Source organism: Lucilia sericata, unplaced genomic scaffold (genome assembly GCF_015586225.1).
Source record: "Lucilia sericata isolate MDLA Ls3-8-SP2 unplaced genomic scaffold, ASM1558622v1 Contig000010F_arrow, whole genome shotgun sequence".
Taxonomy (NCBI): Eukaryota; Metazoa; Arthropoda; class Insecta; order Diptera; family Calliphoridae; genus Lucilia; species Lucilia sericata.
In genome coordinates this window covers 1,358,961-1,380,071 of record NW_023994050.1, presented here as the reverse complement: position 1 = coordinate 1,380,071, position 21,111 = coordinate 1,358,961, and the positions used below count along the sequence as shown (strand labels likewise).

Sequence of the window (21,111 nt, the reverse complement as noted above, 5' to 3'; positions counted from 1 at the left end):
TTTGCTCTCCATACCAAATGAATGAAAACTCATTGTCGACGGCGGTTGTGGTTCCAATTGTAATTAAGCTGTAAGTCGCTGCAATTGATTTTTATTTTGTCAAAATTTTTGAAAAGGTCTGCTTATGATTTTTATTTTTAAAAGCAAAACAATAAATCGCAAATGTAAATACACGATTAGGACACACATACTATCTTCAGAAATCATAGCAAAAAACAACAATATACTCTCCCACTCTCATATAAGCAAGAGAAAAAAGGAATACAAAAACCAAACATAAGTAACAAAACAAAAGTAGTAAAGGTTATACTAAACTATTTAAGTAAAAATCATTTTATAACTGTTATTCTGAGTGATTTATTAAAAAAAAAAAACAAAAATAAATCACAATTTATTCACTTTGGTTATGTGGCCCAGTTATTTTCAGTCTCTGGTAGAAACTAACTACATATAAACAGCCAACGGAACGTCACAGAACGGAAACGTTACGGAACTTTCAAACTAACTGAGCCTTTACTTCGATTTGAAGCCGCCGCCAAAATTTGTATCCAGCTAACTCCGTTTATAAAGCTTGTCGGCTGAGGACTTTTGTATATACGCAAAGTGTATTAATAAAGTGATGATGACAGTATTTGTACTACAACAACCACAGGCAACTATATATGTTATATAGCTACCGAATTGTCAGTTGCTTTTGTATTGTCAAAATTTCTCTGTTGTTTTTGTTACTTTTACGTTTTAAAAAAATTAGATGAGCTCAAGTCGCCACTTTATTAATACACTTAATAGAACGTATATTATTGGGGCAAAGTTGTTTGATTTTTTTAAGAATATCTGATATTTAAACAATTCGACAAGTAAAATGTTTTTCTCATTTCGAAATGGATTAGCTTCTAAAAATTTATTAAAATTCCATAAGGTACAACATCTTCAAAATATTACGAGAATATGTGGTAAGTACAAAGGAAACGTATCGCTCATTTATTACAAGACTGGCATAATCCAAAAAAAGTCGTTTCGAGATAAATGTTTAATTAAATATTACACCTTTTTAAATAATTTAAAAAAATAAAGGGAATGTAATAATTAAACCAGATTCATATTGTAAGATTTTTTTCGACGGTAAGATTTTTCTTATCTGAATTGAAATTTAATTTTTATGTGAGATCAGTTTTTTGCTTATTATTTATCTAAAAATAAGCAAAAAAAAAAAACATTAGATAAAAAACCATAATTTCGCACTCTGTTCAAAAAACCCGAAAGTTGGATTATGCCAGTCTTATAGTAAACGAGCGATATGTAGGTACATATACATACATATGTATTAAACAACATATCATTAACAAATTTATTAAAAAATATATTCGATGAATTTAATTATAATAGCGATATACATATTTAATATGTACCAATGCGACTACGATATAATTTCAAATATCGCATCTTTGCTGATTCTAATAGATATTATTGCAATTCTTTTCATTTGTTTATACATACATTTGTATATATTTCATAGTCATTATGAACGAGCCTTAATGTTATCAAATAAGACTATAGGTAGTTTGGTTTTGAAACTCAAGAACAAAATGCCCATTAATTTATTTTATGGGCCGGTCTAATAAATATTTACGTATTTACACATGTAGTATATGAATGTTTATACATACATACATATGTATTTATAAAGAAGTGGGTTGTATGATGGGACATCTCAAAGGTCATTTTAATAAAAATAATTTAAACGCAATTTCTTCAAATAAAATGTTCTTACATATATGAATGTACTTTGTACATATCTACATATATTTTCATAAATTGAATATTAAATCTTTGCCAAAATAATTCGTCAGGAACTGAGATGGTTGTATTCTATACCCTACACCACTATAGTGGGTGTGCAGATGTTTGTAAAGCACTAAAATATATATTCTACTCTTTAAAGTATACCAATTGATTCATAATCCCATTCTGAATCGATTAAGACATATCCGTCTGTTCGACTGACTCTCCATGTAAATCTTGTGCGCAAGGTATAGACCGCAATTTTCAGGTTATTTTGATAAAATTTGGTCCATACGTGTTTATTGGCAAAAGGACGAAGTCTTCAACCTAAAAATGGTTGACATCGTTGCATTATTTCAACTAGATCCCACACAACCAGACCTTCCCATTTTTGGTGTTATAGCTCAAATATACCACTATCTCTAAAAATCGGCATAACTAAGATTTATATAAGCATAAATGACACCGCCGATTTTTGTAACGATTGGCCGATTTTGACCCATACAAACACCAGTTCAAAAAGTGTCTTAAAAATCCAAAATTGACTTATAACCATTAGTATCACGATAAAATTCAGCATAAAAAACAATTCTAAAAAATACACCCCAAATTAAAATTTTATGAGGACCGGCTCCTATTTGACCCTAACTCTCATTTAAAGCCCTTTTTAAGAAATCCGATTTCCTTCAGTAAATGGCTCAATTACGTGGGATTTAATGTAAAATTTAACTTTTTTTATAAAAAATAAATAATGTTTATAATATCTTATGGTTGGCCATGCCCGAATATACTTTCCTACTTGTTTTAATTTGAATTCCCAATTTCAAACATTATTGTTTTCTATTTTTTAGTTTGTTTTTTAAGAGAATATAGTCCCACAAATCTCTACAAATTAATAAAAAAAAAACGAATTATGTATTTCTCTTTAATCGTACAAGTGAAATTTTTGAGAAAAGTTCCCTACAATATTATAATTTTCCCTACGTTTGGCAACATCGCCTAAAACAATCTTAAACTATGACAAATTCGGTAAGACTTTCGGCGTTATATTACAGACATCCAGGACGTCGTCCCATCTGACGTCGACAGATTGTCTATAATAAACGCGCAGAAGGCATTACACCAAACGGCGGTTACAGAAGCCATTAATGGCTACAGGTGCAATAAAGTCTTAAACCAACATCCAGCCGCGATTTCCCCACTAGCAATATTATTTACTGTTGAATTTAACATGGGGATATCATTGCGAGTGGCCGATTGACACCTTATGCATAACATGTTTCCATTAATATTACTAGTTCAAATTCTCCAACAAAAATTAAAAAATAAAGAGAAAAAATTAATTCTGTGTCTATCGATTTGTAGTTAGAAGCTCTTACCACTGAGCTATTGATCTCTTGTTCGTACAAAACTCTAATTGTTGTTATCAAGAGCATGTAATTTTTGTAACAATTTTTGTACTTTCTGCGCCATTAAATGTAAAGAGATACTTTCAGCATTACATTTCGTCAAAAATGTGCCATTTGGTTATTTTAAGCACTACATGTGGCTATCAAAGTGACATTTTTAAAACATTTAATTTATTTTGAATTTATTTTCATAAACTTCATGCGAAAATTTATCAAATGTGAACAATTGATTAGAATGGTGAAATGTAGTGAACGTTTAGACAAATTATCGACCACTTTATTTACCAGAGGTAACTAGTTAGTTGGAAATGCGGTAATATAACTAGTGAAAGGTGCAAACTGGCACTTTTCGTACTGTAGGGATGTTGCAAACATATTTTTGTATAATACTCGCACATGTATTCCAACAAAAACAAAACAATTCATATATAACAGAATTTTTTGGATATAATGAAAATTTTATTTTAATTAAAAGATCGCAAGCTATGTTCACAACATATCACTTACTATTTACTACAATAAAGTCAAAATTTAAAATTTGACTTTTTTGAACTGAGTTCTAAAAAATATGTGCCAAATTATTTGTAATTAGATTAATTTTAATTTTTGTAATTAGATTAATTTTAATTTTATTTATCATAAATTCCTTCTTTAATCAACATTGGTTGAAATCATCACTTTTTCTGTGCGAAATAAATAACGACAAAATAATTATACTCTTTGAAGCCTAAAAAACATTCTGGCAAAAGCCGGCACGAGGATGACCATACTGGATATTGACCAGTTCTGTGGTGTCCCCTTAGCGGTCATCAAGAAGCAAATACTTGATTACTGCTTCAATTCAGCTCAGGAGCGATGGTCTCAGGAGCACACTTGCTCGATCGCTAGGTTACTGTGGCCTCGTATGGATTCTCATAAAACATCCTACATTTTAGGGCTAAACAGAATATATCTGAGCGCTTTGTTATCAGTTCTTACAGGTCATTCAAAGTTTGGAAACCATGCTAGACGTATTGGTATTCCATATAATGACTTTTGTAGGAGCTGTCAAAATGAAGAAGAAGAGGAAACTATTACTCATTTTCTGTGTAACTGCCCGGCCCTGGAATCGCTCCGTCATCAGGCGCTGGGTTCGTCTCACTTTTCTGATCTATCTGATCTGTCAGCTATTCAACCTGAGTGTATACTAGCATTCTTGAAATTGTCGAAGTGGGTGTGTAACTAAATACACACTATGATTTTTCTGGTAATAGAGTCTTAACTTCTTCGCTATTCTATATTCATCATTCTACTTTCTATATCTGTTTCTTCACTACTTTCTCTATTACTACTCTTCCCCTTCCAAATGTTTTCCCTTATCTTTTCTCTTTACAGACGTTACAAAGGGACCGAATAGGACCCAAGTATAGACTTACTCGTGTTAGTAAGCAGTCTGAAAAACCTAACCTAACCTAAGCCTAAAATCTTTTAAATCCAATGAATTCTTGCAAACACCATGGATAATACGATGACATAAACCCATGTCTGATAAGGACATCATCCTTCGCGTGCTCCATTAGTCAAATTTCAAAATTCTCATAAGGTGAAACTAAATCACAACATTTCACAGAAAAACTGTTAGTTTAAACCATAGTGGAGTGTAAAAAATTAGTTGTGTTCGCATACTCGATAATTTGTAACAATTTGTACAAATTGTTACTGGATTCCGTTCTCGTACTTTACAAAACTTGCAACGAGAAAGTAAGAGAGCGAAAAGAATGACAGTTCTTTGACAGATACTTTTTTATTTTACTGGATATTTTTTCTTAGTAAAAGATATCAAACATATGTTGTCATTGTAACAGCTATAACTATACAATAATCTAGTTGGGGGGTTCTACATCAATGTCCAGGCCTAAAAACGGCACGGTCTATACGTGACCAGTAGGCATTGAGCCTGTTGCTCCATCCCGATCTTAGTTGTGCCAGAACTACTCTTGTTTTCCGCGGCAGGTTTTCCTCCGTGTCTCCTATGGGCGGTGGGCGACCTCCAAGTACGACATTCATGCGGTATCCTGCAACCGCGGAATTTATGGCGTCTCTATGAATGTCGTTCAAAGCTGCCGAATACGAGGACTGATCCAGTGGATCCGCACATATCTGCATATGTTTTCCTCGTATATACGAAGATCCTTCCTGACATGCCTCGGGGGAGTATCCAATTGTGTGATGTTAAAATTGGGATGACTTCTCCGATGACATTCCAGGAGGAACTGTTTAGTCAACATGACATTGTGTTCCTTGACTGGAACGACCTTCGTTTCCTCGTGTAGGTGATGTTCCGAGGTAATTTGTAGGCAGCCCGTTACAGTCCTTAGGGCGGCATTTTGGCAGCTTTGAATGTTTCTCCACTGGGTATCACTTAGCGAAGGTGACCACACTGGAGCAGCATAGTTAACCACTGAACGACCAATCGTTTTATATGTAGCCAACAAGGTTTCTTTATCCATACCCCAAGTGCTGCCGGCTAGCGCTTTGAGGACCTTGTTTCTACTTCGCAATTTGTGCGTGATTGCAGTGGCGTGAGCTGAGGAAGTAAAGAGGCTATCAAATGTGACCCCTAATATTTTTGGGTAGTGCACGGTTGGAATTTGGACTCCATCGACCACGATGCCAAGGTTTAGGTTTACTTCCTTCGTCCAGGTGGTAAAAAGTGTTGTTGACGACTTCGCTGGTGATAATTGCAGGTTACGCGCGGTGAAGAACTGATGTATTTCGTGGAGATAACCATTCACCAGAACGCATAATTCATCAATGTTGTGGCCCGTCGCCATGATTGTACAGTCGTCCGCATATGAAATCACTTCCAGGCCTTGTGGAGGTGCGGGGAGCTTAGAGAGGTAGAAGTTAAACATAAGTGGCGATAGTACTCCACCTTGAGGTACGCCTTGTTTAACTCTACGGGGTTTGGAGCGTCTGTCTCTAAACTCCACGAACGACTGACGGCCACTCAGATAATTTACGATCCATCTCTTCGTGTTGTTGGGCATTGTAAATTGCAGGATATCCTCGAAGAGTGTGGCGTGACTGACAGTGTCGAAGGCCTTCGACAGGTCAAGAGCCACTAGGACCGTCCATTCACAGGGCCTCTGCTGATTTAAGCCTTGTGAGATCTGAGTGGCAATGGCGGTTAATGCTGTGGTGGTGCTGTGCATTTTGCGGAAGCTATGCTGGTGACGAGGTGCTGTTAGGTGGCTGGACAGCTGTGGGAGGAGAAGCGCCTCAAGAGTATTCGCGACTGGTGATAGGAGGGAAATCGGCCTGTATGGTTGTCCCTCTGTCGCGTCTTTCCCAGGTTTTAAAATGGGAATGACTCTACCCTTTTTCCAGGCTTCGGGTATTACGAGGCTGCTCACTGACTTGTTGAAGACCATAGTCAGGTACTCAACTCCCCGCTCGCCAAGGTGTTTTAACATCAGCAAGTATATTCCGTCGGGGCCAATAGCCTTAGATGGTTTGGCGTTGTTGATGACGCCTACAACTTCAGCTGGGGTGAAGGGTTGTGGTATGTCCGTGACTGGTATGTCCGTTGTGAAGTTTGCGAACAACACTTCGCTTCGCCTTGTCTCTCTCAGGGTGCTCAATGAATTGGCGGCAAATGTTTGAAAATGTAAACAAACCAAACAAAAATTTGGTGAATTTGAAATTTTTTTAAGGAAAATTAGAAATTAATAATATAATTTATTTATAAAAGTCATGAAAATTATATTATCTTTGTACTACTGCAAAATTTTTTTGCTGCGTAACATTAAGTATCCATAAATATTTTTTGGCAAAAGCGTATTACTATATTTGTTTATAAAGAAAAATATGCAAAAGTATCTTTTTCCCGGAAAAATAGACGGATATTTTGCTATAAACATCGAAAATAAATCGTATGTTTTTCCAATTCATATTTGGTTAATAAAAATTTTGTTTAAACTCTCTATACCAAATAGGTACGTAACAGGTTTGGTTTTAGTTGTTTTATTCGCAAATAAAATTCAGAGTGGTCATTTATTTTTAATTTTATAATTTGTATTTTTTTGTGAAACGAACAAATATTTATTAAATTTTGTATTTTATTTTTAAAGGTCGAGATGTTTACACTACAACAAAATGTGATAATTTAGTAGCTGCTGATGTTCTACCAATACCGAACAACATTGATGTTGCTGAAACAACGCGTTTTTCGCCACATCGTAGTCGTGAGATTTCTTCCACTGTCATTTTATCGCAAAATTATCAGGGAATATCATCTCCAAAAATAGATATAACAACGGATAACTCATTTAGTAATGCTGTTTTAGATAAGCAAGATCCTCATGTACAATCATACGATTGCTTTGGAGCCATTAGCCTTAATTCAGCTATGCAAAGTAATGTTCCCAGTCCATTCGGTGGCATGCACAAGTTTACTCATTTAAACATGCCAGGTGGTCAATGGTCTCAAGATTGTAAGTTTATGTCGCAAAATTTACAAAGTTCCCATTATACAACATTAAGAAAAAATGCTCGTTCTAATTGGTCGACTTATGACAAGGATGCAACAACTCAAAAAGGTAAAGGAAAATAAATAAGCAATTCATAAAAATTGAGAAACCCATTCATAACACCATGTAAAAATTTTCCAAAAAAGTTTCGAAATTTTCTATAAATTCGATAAGAACCATAATTTTGGGTACATTTACATACATTGTTTAATTTAGCAACAAATCACTTGTTTATTTAACCAATATCTCGCGATACATCCGATATACGATATACATATTAAAAAATCTCTAGATCTTTAGGAACTATCTTACCATTAAGAAAAAGAAAACGTCATTAGTGATACGTTGAGTGTTTTGATTTCTATGGATTTATCAAAAGCCTTTAACTCTATTGATTTTACTAAGCTGATTTTGAAGCTGAGGGATGTGTTTGGTTTTTCTAGGTCTACTTGTCGGCTTATAATGTCGTATCTGGTTGGGAGGCCGCAATTTGTGGTAGTAAATAGTGTTTTCTCCAATTTACTTCCACTTAACCATGGTGTCCCGCAGGGTTCCATTTTGGGTCCTCTCCTTTTTGTACTATATGTAAACGACCTTGTTGATGTTATCCAAATCAGTAATTGTAAGCCTTTCCTTTTTGCAGATGATGTTTTTCTTTTATTCAGAGGTAATAGAAGATTTATTGAAGTTTTTGAGAATGATATTAATTCTAATTTGGACTATATTAGACTTTGGATGACAGCCAATTCTTTAAAGGTTAACACATCTAAGACTAAGGCCATGATGTTTGGTCCTACAAACCGTTTCTTTTCTAATTTAGAAGTGTTCTTAGGTGATGAAATAATCCAATTTGTTGAACATCATAAGTGTTTGGAGGTGGTTTTAGACTCCAAACTTTCTTTCAAATATCATATTGATTCTGTATCGGGTAGAATTTGGAGTTCTTTACGTAAGATTTATCGTACTAATCTGTTTTTATCCAAGGAGGTGAGAACTAAATTAGCACGTGCGATTTTGATGCCTCAAATACTTTGAAGTGGTTTCTGGTACTATTGGATTATGTCTTGCTAGACTGAAGCGCTTGGTGAACTCGATTGTTAGATTTGCTTATAACATTCGACGTAGAGAACATGTTTCTGATTCAGTGAAACTATTTCTTGGTCGTTCCTTTAGTGAATTTATAAAGTTTCGTAATTTGCTAAAGTTTTATAAAATTATGAAAGCTGGTAGACCATCTGTTATATGTAATGCATTTATTTTTTCTCCTCGTAATAGGAATCCTCACTTTGTTCCCCCTAGGATATTTAGATCTTTTTATAGTAGGGCTTTTGTTGACAGGATAACATGTTATTGGAATAGTCTGCCCTTAGTGTTGCGTGTTTTCACATACTCTAATAATGTTTTCAAATTGAAACTTTTGGAATATTTCTCAATCTCTTTGTAACCTCTTTTATTGCTATTGTTCCGGTTCTCATTATCCCTAACTGGACATATTTTGTTTCTCTCGTTTTTAAGGTAATCTTGACATTCTTATTTTTTTTCTTTTACGGCTGGGGAGCCCATTTGAGATTTGTTATTTGATATTTTTTTTATAACATGAAATTTATTGTATATTTTAACTTTGTATTTATACTTAGGTTTATTAAATTACTATGTAATATTATTTTGGCAGGATGCAAGGGTAATATTTATACCCAGGGAAACCTAGCTATGCGACACCTAAGTCCTATCGACCGATAAGTCTTACGTCCTTCCTACTTAAAACCTTGGAACGGATAGTCGATAGCATGGTAAAAAGCAGCATGCCATACAAAGACCTTAAATATAAGCAGCATGCTTATGTAAAGGGACGATCGGTGGAAACCGCTTTAAATGAAGTTGTCCACTACATAGGTGAATCTTTCGATAACAAACTGTATACACTGGCAGTATGCATTGACATCGAAGGCGCTTTCAATAACGTGCACACTGATACCCTTATCCAATCCCTAGACCAGTTTTATGTTGACCGGGTGCTCCGTAACTGGATCAATTACATGCTAAGGAACAGATGGATAAGCTGCGAGATGTACGATATAACTATCAGGAAAAAAGTATTTCGCGGTTTACCACAGGGTGGCATTTTGTCACCTTTACTCTGGGTTACCACGATTAATAGCCTCCTAAGGAGCCTAACCGAGAAAGGACTTAGACCTGTCTGCTATTCAGACGATGTCGTAATACTTTTAAAAGGAAAGGATCCAAATTACTTGTGTAGAAGAGCTGAGGAGGCTCTGAATACGGCCTTGAGCTGGGCTCAACCGAGAGGCCTCAATGTTAACCCGGCGAAGACGGAAATCTGTCTTTTCACAAGAAAGACAAAAATTTCTACATATACTGAACCTTGCTTCTTGGGCAAGAAGATACCGGTGACAGACAAAGTTAAGTACTTAGGTGTAATACTTGACCGGAAATTAAAATGGAGACACCACATAGAGGATAGGATCAACAAGGCACATCGGTGCTGGGTGATATGTAGGAGAACCATAGGCATGAAATGGGGTCTTAGTCCTACTATGACAAATTGGCTTTATAAAAGTGTAATTAGACCAATTCTAGCTTATGCTTCAATAATCTGGTGGACTGCTTTGGACAAAAAGTGTAATATCAAACTACTACAGGGAGTTCAGCGTACATGCTGCTTGGGTATAAGTGGTGCCATGTGTACTACTTCAACCAAGGCTCTGGAAACGTTGCTAGATATTCCACCCATTGAAGGTTAGGTTAGGTATTCAGGCTGCAAAGACGCACACTTGGGTCCTGTTGGTCCCTTTGTGATACCTGTAAAGATAATAAAATATAAAAGAAAGAGGGTAGAGGATAGTAGAAGATAGTTTAGGATTAAGTCATAGAAGAGAAATTGAAGTGGAGGAGAAGATTGAGAGGTCTGTCCTTGCGGACTAGTGAGTGCCTTAATTATGGCTTGGTGGTCCTAAAACCAGTTACTGTGCCTGATGAAGGCATTTATGTTATCCAGTCCTAGATTGGATAGTTCTGACAAGTCATCAAATAGTCGTTTTCCTAGATATACGGATCGAGTGTCCGCTAGCGCCGGGCATTGACAGAGAAGATGTTCGATGGATTCTTCCTCCTCTTCGTCTTGACAGCTTCTACAGAAGTCGTTGTGGGGAATTCCAAGTCTTCTTGCATGGTTTCCCAATGAGATATGCCCCGTAATGACAGCAACAAGGTTGCTGATATGAGGGCGGTTTAGTTGCAGAAGATATGACGTGCGTTTACTGTCCAAATTTGGCCATATCTTCCTTGTATTGATACAAGTTGGTTCATTACGCCATCTTGTCTGAGAAATTTCATAGAACTTTCCATCTATTATGGTCTTGCAAGCTTTTAGCGGTATTCCGCAAAAGATGTCTATGTCTCTGTCGGACATTGAGGCTCCTAGTTTCGCTAATTCATCAGCGATATAGTTGCCAGTCAAATCCCCGTGTCCCCGTACCCATTTGAGCACGATTATTGAATGTCTCGCCATCCTGTTTAAGGATGCCCGGCATTCCTGGACTAGTTTAGATGTAGTATATACACCAATCAGGGATTTGATAGCAGCTTGGCTGTCGGTACAAATTTGAATATCTCTGTTTGATATTCTGTAGTACCAAAGCCAATTTGCTGCTCTTTTTATGGCTGATAGTTCAGCCTGTAGTGGACTACAATTATTCTGTATCCTAAAGCTTATTTTAGTTCCAAATTCAGGGATAAAAATGCCACCTCCAACTCGTTCCCCTTTTTTAGAACCATCCGTATATACCAGGAGGGTTCTTGGGGAACTGTTATCCTCCGGTGAAGAGTTTTCGGATATTGTGTATCCGAAGTCCCTACGGAGGAAAGGTTTGGGTATGCAGTAATCAATATTGCCCGGGAGGAAAGATGTTTCCCTCATAATAGCCGCATGGCCGTATGGCCTGTGTGTCCAAGCATTTATGGCATCAAGTCTGAGGGCAGTGATGAGTGCCAGTTTTCTGGCTATCAGATCCGTTGGGATCCAATTAAGCATTGCGAATAGAGATTTGGTTGAAGTTGTTCTCAGTGCTCCTGTTATAAGGATTGCTATCCTTCTTAGTACCTTATCAAGAAGTATACAATTGGAGTTGTTGTCCAGTGCTTTCCACCAGACAACAGCCCCGTAAAAGAGAATAGGTTTAATAACCGCTTCATGGATCCAATTTACCAGTTTGGGATTTAGTCCCCATCTTTTTCCTATGGCCTTCTTGCAAATGTACATTGCCATTAAGGCTTTGTTTACTCTGGCTGTGATATTTTCCTTCCATGATAGTTTACTATCAAGTATCACCCCTAGGTATTTCGCACTGTTCGAAAGTGAGAGTACGACTCCGTTTAGTCGAGGTAGGGTAAAATTTTCGATCTTGTATTTCCTGGTGTAGAGTACAAGTTCGGTTTTACTAGGGTTTACACTCAAACCACTATCAACGCTCCATTTACTTAGTAGATTGAGTGCTGATTCGAGTCTTTGAGATATCGTATTCAGATGGAAACCTGATACTGCTACCGCAACGTCATCTGCGTAAGCGACAGTCTTGTATCTTTGGTTGTCCAGTTTCATTAGTAGGCTGTTTATGGCCACATTCCATAAAAGTGGTGATAGGACTCCACCTTGAGGTGTGCCCCTGATTGCCATTCTTTGAATACATGCCATTCCCATGTTAGAACGGATAATCCTGTGTTGAAGAAGGTCTTTTATGAATTTAATCACTGATGTCTCAATACCGAGCTCTTCCACTGTCATTTTATCGCAAAATTATCAGGGAATATCATCTCCAAAAATAGATATAACAACGGATAACTCATTTAGTAATGCTGTTTTAGATAAGCAAGATCCTCATGTACAATCATACGATTGCTTTGGAGCCATTAGCCTTAATTCAGCTATGCAAAGTAATGTTCCCAGTCCATTCGGTGGCATGCACAAGTTTACTCATTTAAACATGCCAGGTGGTCAATGGTCTCAAGATTGTAAGTTTATGTCGCAAAATTTACAAAGTTCCCATTATACAACATTAAGAAAAAATGCTCGTTCTAATTGGTCGACTTATGACAAGGATGCAACAACTCAAAAAGGTAAAGGAAAATAAATAAGCAATTCATAAAAATTGAGAAACCCATTCATAACACCATGTAAAAATTTTCCAAAAAAGTTTCGAAATTTTCTATAAATTCGATAAGAACCATAATTTTGGGTACATTTACATACATTGTTTAATTTAGCAACAAATCACTTGTTTATTTAACCAATATCTCGCGATACATCCGATATACGATATACATATTAAAAAATCTCTAGATCTTTAGGAACTATCTTACCATTAAGAAAAAGAAAACGTCATTAGTGATACGTTGAGTGTTTTGATTTCTATGGATTTATCAAAAGCCTTTAACTCTATTGATTTTACTAAGCTGATTTTGAAGCTGAGGGATGTGTTTGGTTTTTCTAGGTCTACTTGTCGGCTTATAATGTCGTATCTGGTTGGGAGGCCGCAATTTGTGGTAGTAAATAGTGTTTTCTCCAATTTACTTCCACTTAACCATGGTGTCCCGCAGGGTTCCATTTTGGGTCCTCTCCTTTTTGTACTATATGTAAACGACCTTGTTGATGTTATCCAAACCAGTAATTGTAAGCCTTTCCTTTTTGCAGATGATGTTTTTCTTTTATTCAGAGGTAATAGAAGATTTATTGAAGTTTTTGAGAATGATATTAATTCTAATTTGGACTATATTAGACTTTGGATGACAGCCAATTCTTTAAAGGTTAACACATCTAAGACTAAGGCCATGATGTTTGGTCCTACAAACCGTTTCTTTTCTAATTTAGAAGTGTTCTTAGGTGATGAAATAATCCAATTTGTTGAACATCATAAGTGTTTGGAGGTGGTTTTAGACTCCAAACTTTCTTTCAAATATCATATTGATTCTGTATCGGGTAGAATTTGGAGTTCTTTACGTAAGATTTATCGTACTAATCTGTTTTTATCCAAGGAGGTGAGAACTAAATTAGCACGTGCGATTTTGATGCCTCAAATACTTTGAAGTGGTTTCTGGTACTATTGGATTATGTCTTGCTAGACTGAAGAGCTTGGTGAACTCGATTGTTAGATTTGCTTATAACATTCGACGTAGAGAACATGTTTCTGATTCAGTGAAACTATTTCTTGGTCGTTCCTTTAGTGAATTTATAAAGTTTCGTAATTTGCTAAAGTTTTATAAAATTATGAAAGCTGGTAGACCATCTGTTATATGTAATGCATTTATTTTTTCTCCTCGTAATAGGAATCCTCACTTTGTTCCCCCTAGGATATTTAGATCTTTTTATAGTAGGGCTTTTGTTGACAGGATAACATGTTATTGGAATAGTCTGCCCTTAGTGTTGCGTGTTTTCACATACTCTAATAATGTTTTCAAATTGAAACTTTTGGAATATTTCTCAATCTCTTTGTAACCTCTTTTATTGCTATTGTTCCGGTTCTCATTATCCCTAACTGGACATATTTTGTTTCTCTCGTTTTTAAGGTAATCTTGACATTCTTATTTTTTTTCTTTTACGGCTGGGGAGCCCATTTGAGATTTGTTATTTGATATTTTTTTTTATAACATGAAATTTATTGTATATTTTAACTTTGTATTTATACTTAGGTTTATTAAATTACTATGTAATATTATTTTGGCAGGATGCAAGGGTAATATTTATACCCAAACCAGGGAAACCTAGCTATGCGACACCTAAGTCCTATCGACCGATAAGTCTTACGTCCTTCCTACTTAAAACCTTGGAACGGATAGTCGATAGCATGGTAAAAAGCAGCATGCCATACAAAGACCTTAAATATAAGCAGCATGCTTATGTAAAGGGACGATCGGTGGAAACCGCTTTAAATGAAGTTGTCCACTACATAGGTGAATCTTTCGATAACAAACTGTATACACTGGCAGTATGCATTGACATCGAAGGCGCTTTCAATAACGTGCACACTGATACCCTTATCCAATCCCTAGACCAGTTTTATGTTGACCGGGTGCTCCGTAACTGGATCAATTACATGCTAAGGAACAGATGGATAAGCTGCGAGATGTACGATATAACTATCAGGAAAAAAGTATTTCGCGGTTTACCACAGGGTGGCATTTTGTCACCTTTACTCTGGGTTACCACGATTAATAGCCTCCTAAGGAGCCTAACCGAGAAAGGACTTAGACCTGTCTGCTATGCAGACGATGTCGTAATACTTTTAAAAGGAAAGGATCCAAATTACTTGTGTAGAAGAGCTGAGGAGGCTCTGAATACGGCCTTGAGCTGGGCTCAACCGAGAGGCCTCAATGTTAACCCGGCGAAGACGGAAATCTGTCTTTTCACAAGAAAGACAAAAATTTCTACATATACTGAACCTTGCTTCTTGGGCAAGAAGATACCGGTGACAGACAAAGTTAAGTACTTAGGTGTAATACTTGACCGGAAATTAAAATGGAGACACCACATAGAGGATAGGATCAACAAGGCACATCGGTGCTGGGCGATATGTAGGAGAACCATAGGCATGAAATGGGGTCTTAGTCCTACTATGACAAATTGGCTTTATAAAAGTGTAATTAGACCAATTCTAGCTTATGCTTCAATAATCTGGTGGACTGCTTTGGACAAAAAGTGTAATATCAAACTACTACAGGGAGTTCAGCGTACATGCTGCTTGGGTATAAGTGGTGCCATGTGTACTACTTCAACCAAGGCTCTGGAAACGTTGCTAGATATTCCACCCATTGAAGGTTAGGTTAGGTATTCAGGCTGCAAAGACGCACACTTGGGTCCTGTTGGTCCCTTTGTGATACCTGTAAAGATAATAAAATATAAAAGAAAGAGGGTAGAGGATAGTAGAAGATAGTTTAGGATTAAGTCATAGAAGAGAAATTGAAGTGGAGGAGAAGATTGAGAGGTCTGTCCTTGCGGACTAGTGAGTGCCTTAATTATGGCTTGGTGGTCCTAAAACCAGTTACTGTGCCTGATGAAGGCATTTATGTTATCCAGTCCTAGATTGGATAGTTCTGACAAGTCATCAAATAGTCGTTTTCCTAGATATACGGATCGAGTGTCCGCTAGCGCCGGGCATTGACAGAGAAGATGTTCGATGGATTCTTCCTCCTCTTCGTCTTGACAGCTTCTACAGAAGTCGTTGTGGGGAATTCCAAGTCTTCTTGCATGGTTTCCCAATGAGATATGCCCCGTAATGACAGCAACAAGGTTGCTGATATGAGGGCGGTTTAGTTGCAGAAGATATGACGTGCGTTTACTGTCCAAATTTGGCCATATCTTCCTTGTATTGATACAAGTTGGTTCATTACGCCATCTTGTCTGAGAAATTTCATAGAACTTTCCATCTATTATGGTCTTGCAAGCTTTTAGCGGTATTCCGCAAAAGATGTCTATGTCTCTGTCGGACATTGAGGCTCCTAGTTTCGCTAATTCATCAGCGATATAGTTGCCAGTCAAATCCCCGTGTCCCCGTACCCATTTGAGCACGATTATTGAATGTCTCGCCATCCTGTTTAAGGATGCCCGGCATTCCTGGACTAGTTTAGATGTAGTATATACACCAATCAGGGATTTGATAGCAGCTTGGCTGTCGGTACAAATTTGAATATCTCTGTTTGATATTCTGTAGTACCAAAGCCAATTTGCTGCTCTTTTTATGGCTGATAGTTCAGCCTGTAGTGGACTACAATTATTCTGTATCCTAAAGCTTATTTTAGTTCCAAATTCAGGGATAAAAATGCCACCTCCAACTCGTTCCCCTTTTTTAGAACCATCCGTATATACCAGGAGGGTTCTTGGGGAACTGTTATCCTCCGGTGAAGAGTTTTCGGATATTGTGTATCCGAAGTCCCTACGGAGGAAAGGTTTGGGTATGCAGTAATCAATATTGCCCGGGAGGAAAGATGTTTCCCTCATAATAGCCGCATGGCCGTATGGCCTGTGTGTCCAAGCATTTATGGCATCAAGTCTGAGGGCAGTGATGAGTGCCAGTTTTCTGGCTATCAGATCCGTTGGGATCCAATTAAGCATTGCGAATAGAGATTTGGTTGAAGTTGTTCTCAGTGCTCCTGTTATAAGGATTGCTATCCTTCTTAGTACCTTATCAAGAAGTATACAATTGGAGTTGTTGTCCAGTGCTTTCCACCAGACAACAGCCCCGTAAAAGAGAATAGGTTTAATAACCGCTTCATGGATCCAATTTACCAGTTTGGGATTTAGTCCCCATCTTTTTCCTATGGCCTTCTTGCAAATGTACATTGCCATTAAGGCTTTGTTTACTCTGGCTGTGATATTTTCCTTCCATGATAGTTTACTATCAAGTATCACCCCTAGGTATTTCGCACTGTTCGAAAGTGAGAGTACGACTCCGTTTAGTCGAGGTAGGGTAAAATTTTCGATCTTGTATTTCCTGGTGTAGAGTACAAGTTCGGTTTTACTAGGGTTTACACTCAAACCACTATCAACGCTCCATTTACTTAGTAGATTGAGTGCTGATTCGAGTCTTTGAGATATCGTATTCAGATGGAAACCTGATACTGCTACCGCAACGTCATCTGCGTAAGCGACAGTCTTGTATCTTTGGTTGTCCAGTTTCATTAGTAGGCTGTTTATGGCCACATTCCATAAAAGTGGTGATAGGACTCCACCTTGAGGTGTGCCCCTGATTGCCATTCTTTGAATACATGCCATTCCCATGTTAGAACGGATAATCCTGTGTTGAAGAAGGTCTTTTATGAATTTAATCACTGATGTCTCAATACCGAGCTCTTCTAGAGCTGATATGATGATGTCGGGTTTGACGTTGTTAAAGGCTCCTTCTATGTCCAGAAAGGCCACTAACGTGTATTCACCAAATTCCAAGGACTTTTCTATATGTCCCACTAGTGAGTGTAGGGCCGTCTCAACTGATTTGCCTTTGGTGTAGGCATGTTGTGAGGGAGATAGGAGCATAGGATCTATTGACGATCTTATGTGAACGTCAATGATCCTCTCTAGGGTCTTAAGCAGAAACGATGATAGACTTATGGGCCTATAATCTTTTGCCTTAATATGCGTTGTTTTTCCTCCTTTGGGGATAAACGTCACACTGCATGTGGTCCATTGTTCTGGTACGTATGACCATGTAAGACAGGCTTGAAATATTTCAAGTAGCCATGGTATAACTAATTCTGCATTATATTGCAGGTCAGCTGGAATTATGCCGTCCGGGCCCGGTGACTTATATGGGTTAAAGCTATTTATTGCCCATTTTATCATTCCCTCGTCTATAGTGATTCCGATCGGGGTTTGACAATACGTTTGTGGTCTTTCCATTGTAGTATCTAATGGTAAGTTACCTGGGAAATGAGTGTCCATTAATTCCTGTAGGGATTCTTGTCCACTCGTTGTCCACTCACCGTCTTGCTTTTGGATGTAGCCTTGAACGGTTTGTGATTTAGACAGGATTTTGCATAAACGACTTGTCTCTGAAGAGCTTTCGATGCTACCACAGAAGCTTCTCCATGAGCAGCGTTTAGCATTCCTAACCTGATTCTTAAATTTATTCAATGAGGCTTTATATGTGGACCATTCACCTGATCTTTTGGCCTCATTGAAAAGTTTGCGACATCTATTCCTAGTCTTCGCTATTTCCGAGGACCACCAAGGAGGTTTACTTTTACCCTTTGGTATCGAAGGTTTGCATGTTCTTCTTGTTGCTTGATTAAGAGAGCGTGTAAGGTTGTCTACAGCTCTATCAATATCTGCTGTATTGTTTATTTCCGGCGTATTTTGAAGAAGACTTGTCAGGATTCGATTTTGTTCTTCCCATCTTGTCTTTCTTCTGTTTAGAAAGGGGGTTTTCCTTTCCTGTGTTTTTTCTATCGAGAATACGAGATATCTATGATCTGAAAAGGAACAATCTTCCGATACTTTCCAGTTTCGGATTATGTGCGAATGACTTGTATTTACAAGCGTTATGTCCAGTACCTCTTGTCTATTTGCAACTACAAATGTAGGTTCTGAACCTCTATTTACTACTTCAAGATTATGGTTTAAAATGAAGTCTAATACGAACTCACCTCGTGTGTTGATGTTGGTGCTACCCCATAGTGTATGGTGTGCGTTTGCATCTGCGCCTATAATAACAGGGATGCGTTTTCCGTTTGCTGCACTTACTGCCCTGACGACCGTGTTACTTGGCGGGGGGTCTGTCTGGTCGTGCGCCATATAGCAGGAGAGGATCCACATTGTGGATTCCTCTGTCTCCCATGCTGCGGTTACTGTATCTTCATCACTGTAATCAGATAGAATGAAGATATTTAGGGTGCTTTTAGCAAGTATGCAAGATCTAATGTTACCTGTGCCTTTTGCGTATAGTATTTTATAGCCTTTTACGTTGATTCCAAGTATGTTGCCGTTATGGGTCCACGGCTCTTGGATCAACGCTATATCCTCCCCTTGATATCCAAGGTGGAGGTGTAATGCAGCTGAAGCTGCTTTAGAGTGGTGAAGGTTCACTTGGATCACCTTCATCTTGGTCAGGGTCGTAGACGATTGTGACGTCGGCGTCTTCTGGGTCTGTTTTCAGAAGCTCGTCTTCGTCAATCACTTCGCCCTGGCTATCAAATAGATTCCCAATCAAGTCTGTATTTGATTGGGTGTCCATTTGGTCGTCAGAGTTAGTGGTATCGTCTACCTTTCCTCCGTCCGTGCTTACCGGTTTGGGGTCTAGTTTGTCGTCACCCCGGTAGACGCGCAGCTTGATACTATCAAATCCGTAGTATACTTTGCCTTGCTTCTCTCGGAGTAACGGCAACGATTCCTTATTAAGGACCACGACCGCCTTTCTGTTAGCACCTTCAGGTTCGGAGACCTTGACTACCTTCCAATTGTGGGTAGGTAGGTCAGGGTTTCCACTCTGAAGGTACGCCAGAATCGCCTCTGGTTCGTGTGGTTCCGCCGGAATAACCGTGATTGATCTCGGTCTGCGAGGTATCTCACTAACCGGGATCACGTCAAGTTTCGCGCCGGGCCACACTTCCCCTATAGACGTAACCGCCAACTTAAGCAAGTTTGCTGAGCGCTCGTTCGTGCACGCCAGCAGTTTGATGTGACCTTGGTACCAGCCAGCATCATCATTCTGCGGAGATGGACCGGGATTCTCTTTGAGAATTTTCCAATACACCTCCAGCATTTTTTGACGGATTATCAACCATTTATCCTGGGAGATAGCTCCGTCGTTGACACTCTTGTCAACAATGGCCCTAACCAGCGGGTTTTTGGCAACTTCGCTGTAGGGTCTGTTGACTATACGAGTCTCGAACTGCTTCTGACGTTTAGTCTTCGGCTGTGGGACTGCCTGGAGAGCATGTTCTTCCTCCGATCGCTGCCGTTTAGGCCCTGCAGATGTAGCTTGGTCCGCTGCATCTGAGGTTGTAGGAGGGTCAGAACACTCCGGCTGAGCCAGTAGGGCTTTAGCCCAATCTAGGGACGATTTTTCGTCCGTGGTAAGCGTATCGACCGACTTAACTCCAAGTCGCTCGACTAAACGCATGGCGGCACGCCTTTGAACAAAAGCCTTCCTAGATGGATCTTTGCGACTAGGGGGGTTTGCGTACCAGCTAAGGCTTGTGCAGCTGATGAGGTGCTTGCCACTACGGACAAGATTTCCTCGCTGCGTTCAGCCGTGCTATCACCAGAAGGTTGGATAGCAGGCTGTTTGCAGTCCACCAGTTTAGGTTTCCCCAACTGGCTTTCCACGGGTTGTTTGTTGTTTGTTTGTTTATTTGTTTTTTTCTCCATGTGATTCCCACGAGTAGGCGCGTAATGGGTGGACGACCCACGCAGGGACGGCGTACGTGGGCTAGGCTAAGCATTACAACCGATCCGTGCCCTGGCATCGGAGGGGAGCTGTTAACGACTAGTCCTCTTTAACCACTAACTAGCCATTCAGGTTCTCGGCACTGCTTCCAACCACCTTAACCTTACAAGTGGGGGATGAGGGAATGGGTTCTTGGGATTGGATTGAAGAGGGATAAACTAGGTGGATTGGGAAATATGGGGATGGGGGTGGGGTTGACAGTTTTGGTCCGCGGATTTGTGCATGGGGAACAGGAGAAGTCCTGTTATCATATATGACCGCCTGTTATCAGATGTACCATAAATCATATCAGCACTCTACCATCTCTTTACATATCGGTAGGCCATTTGTCAAAAATGTATCCACTGATGTGATAAAAGATTGTCCTGATTCATGCACTCATCTAGATATGACAGGCTTGTTAGACCATTTGTCAAAAATGTATCTAGTCAGGTCTGCCTTATCTCGAGCTAGCAT

General features: G+C 38.5%; 1 protein-coding gene and 1 long non-coding RNA gene across 2 annotated transcripts in view; one reads left to right on the top strand and one right to left on the bottom strand.

Moving 5' to 3' along the window:
* Positions 1-580: 580 nt before the first annotated feature.
* The window catches only part of LOC119603514, a 38,394-nt gene continuing 17,863 nt past the window's right edge, over positions 581-21,111 (top strand). Inside the window, exons 1-3 of the mRNA XM_037955561.1 lie at positions 581-953; positions 7,304-7,480; positions 12,545-12,835. Coding sequence (XP_037811489.1) covers positions 863-953; positions 7,304-7,480; positions 12,545-12,835 — 559 coding nt within the window. The 5' untranslated portion in view covers positions 581-862. The remainder of the gene's footprint in view (positions 954-7,303; positions 7,481-12,544; positions 12,836-21,111) is intronic.
* LOC119603524 lies at positions 15,529-20,022 on the bottom strand. Its single transcript, XR_005231413.1, has 3 exons — positions 19,133-20,022; positions 18,854-19,068; positions 15,529-15,592 (listed from the first exon to the last, which is right to left on the bottom strand). It is a non-coding gene; the product is annotated as an uncharacterized LOC119603524 (long non-coding RNA).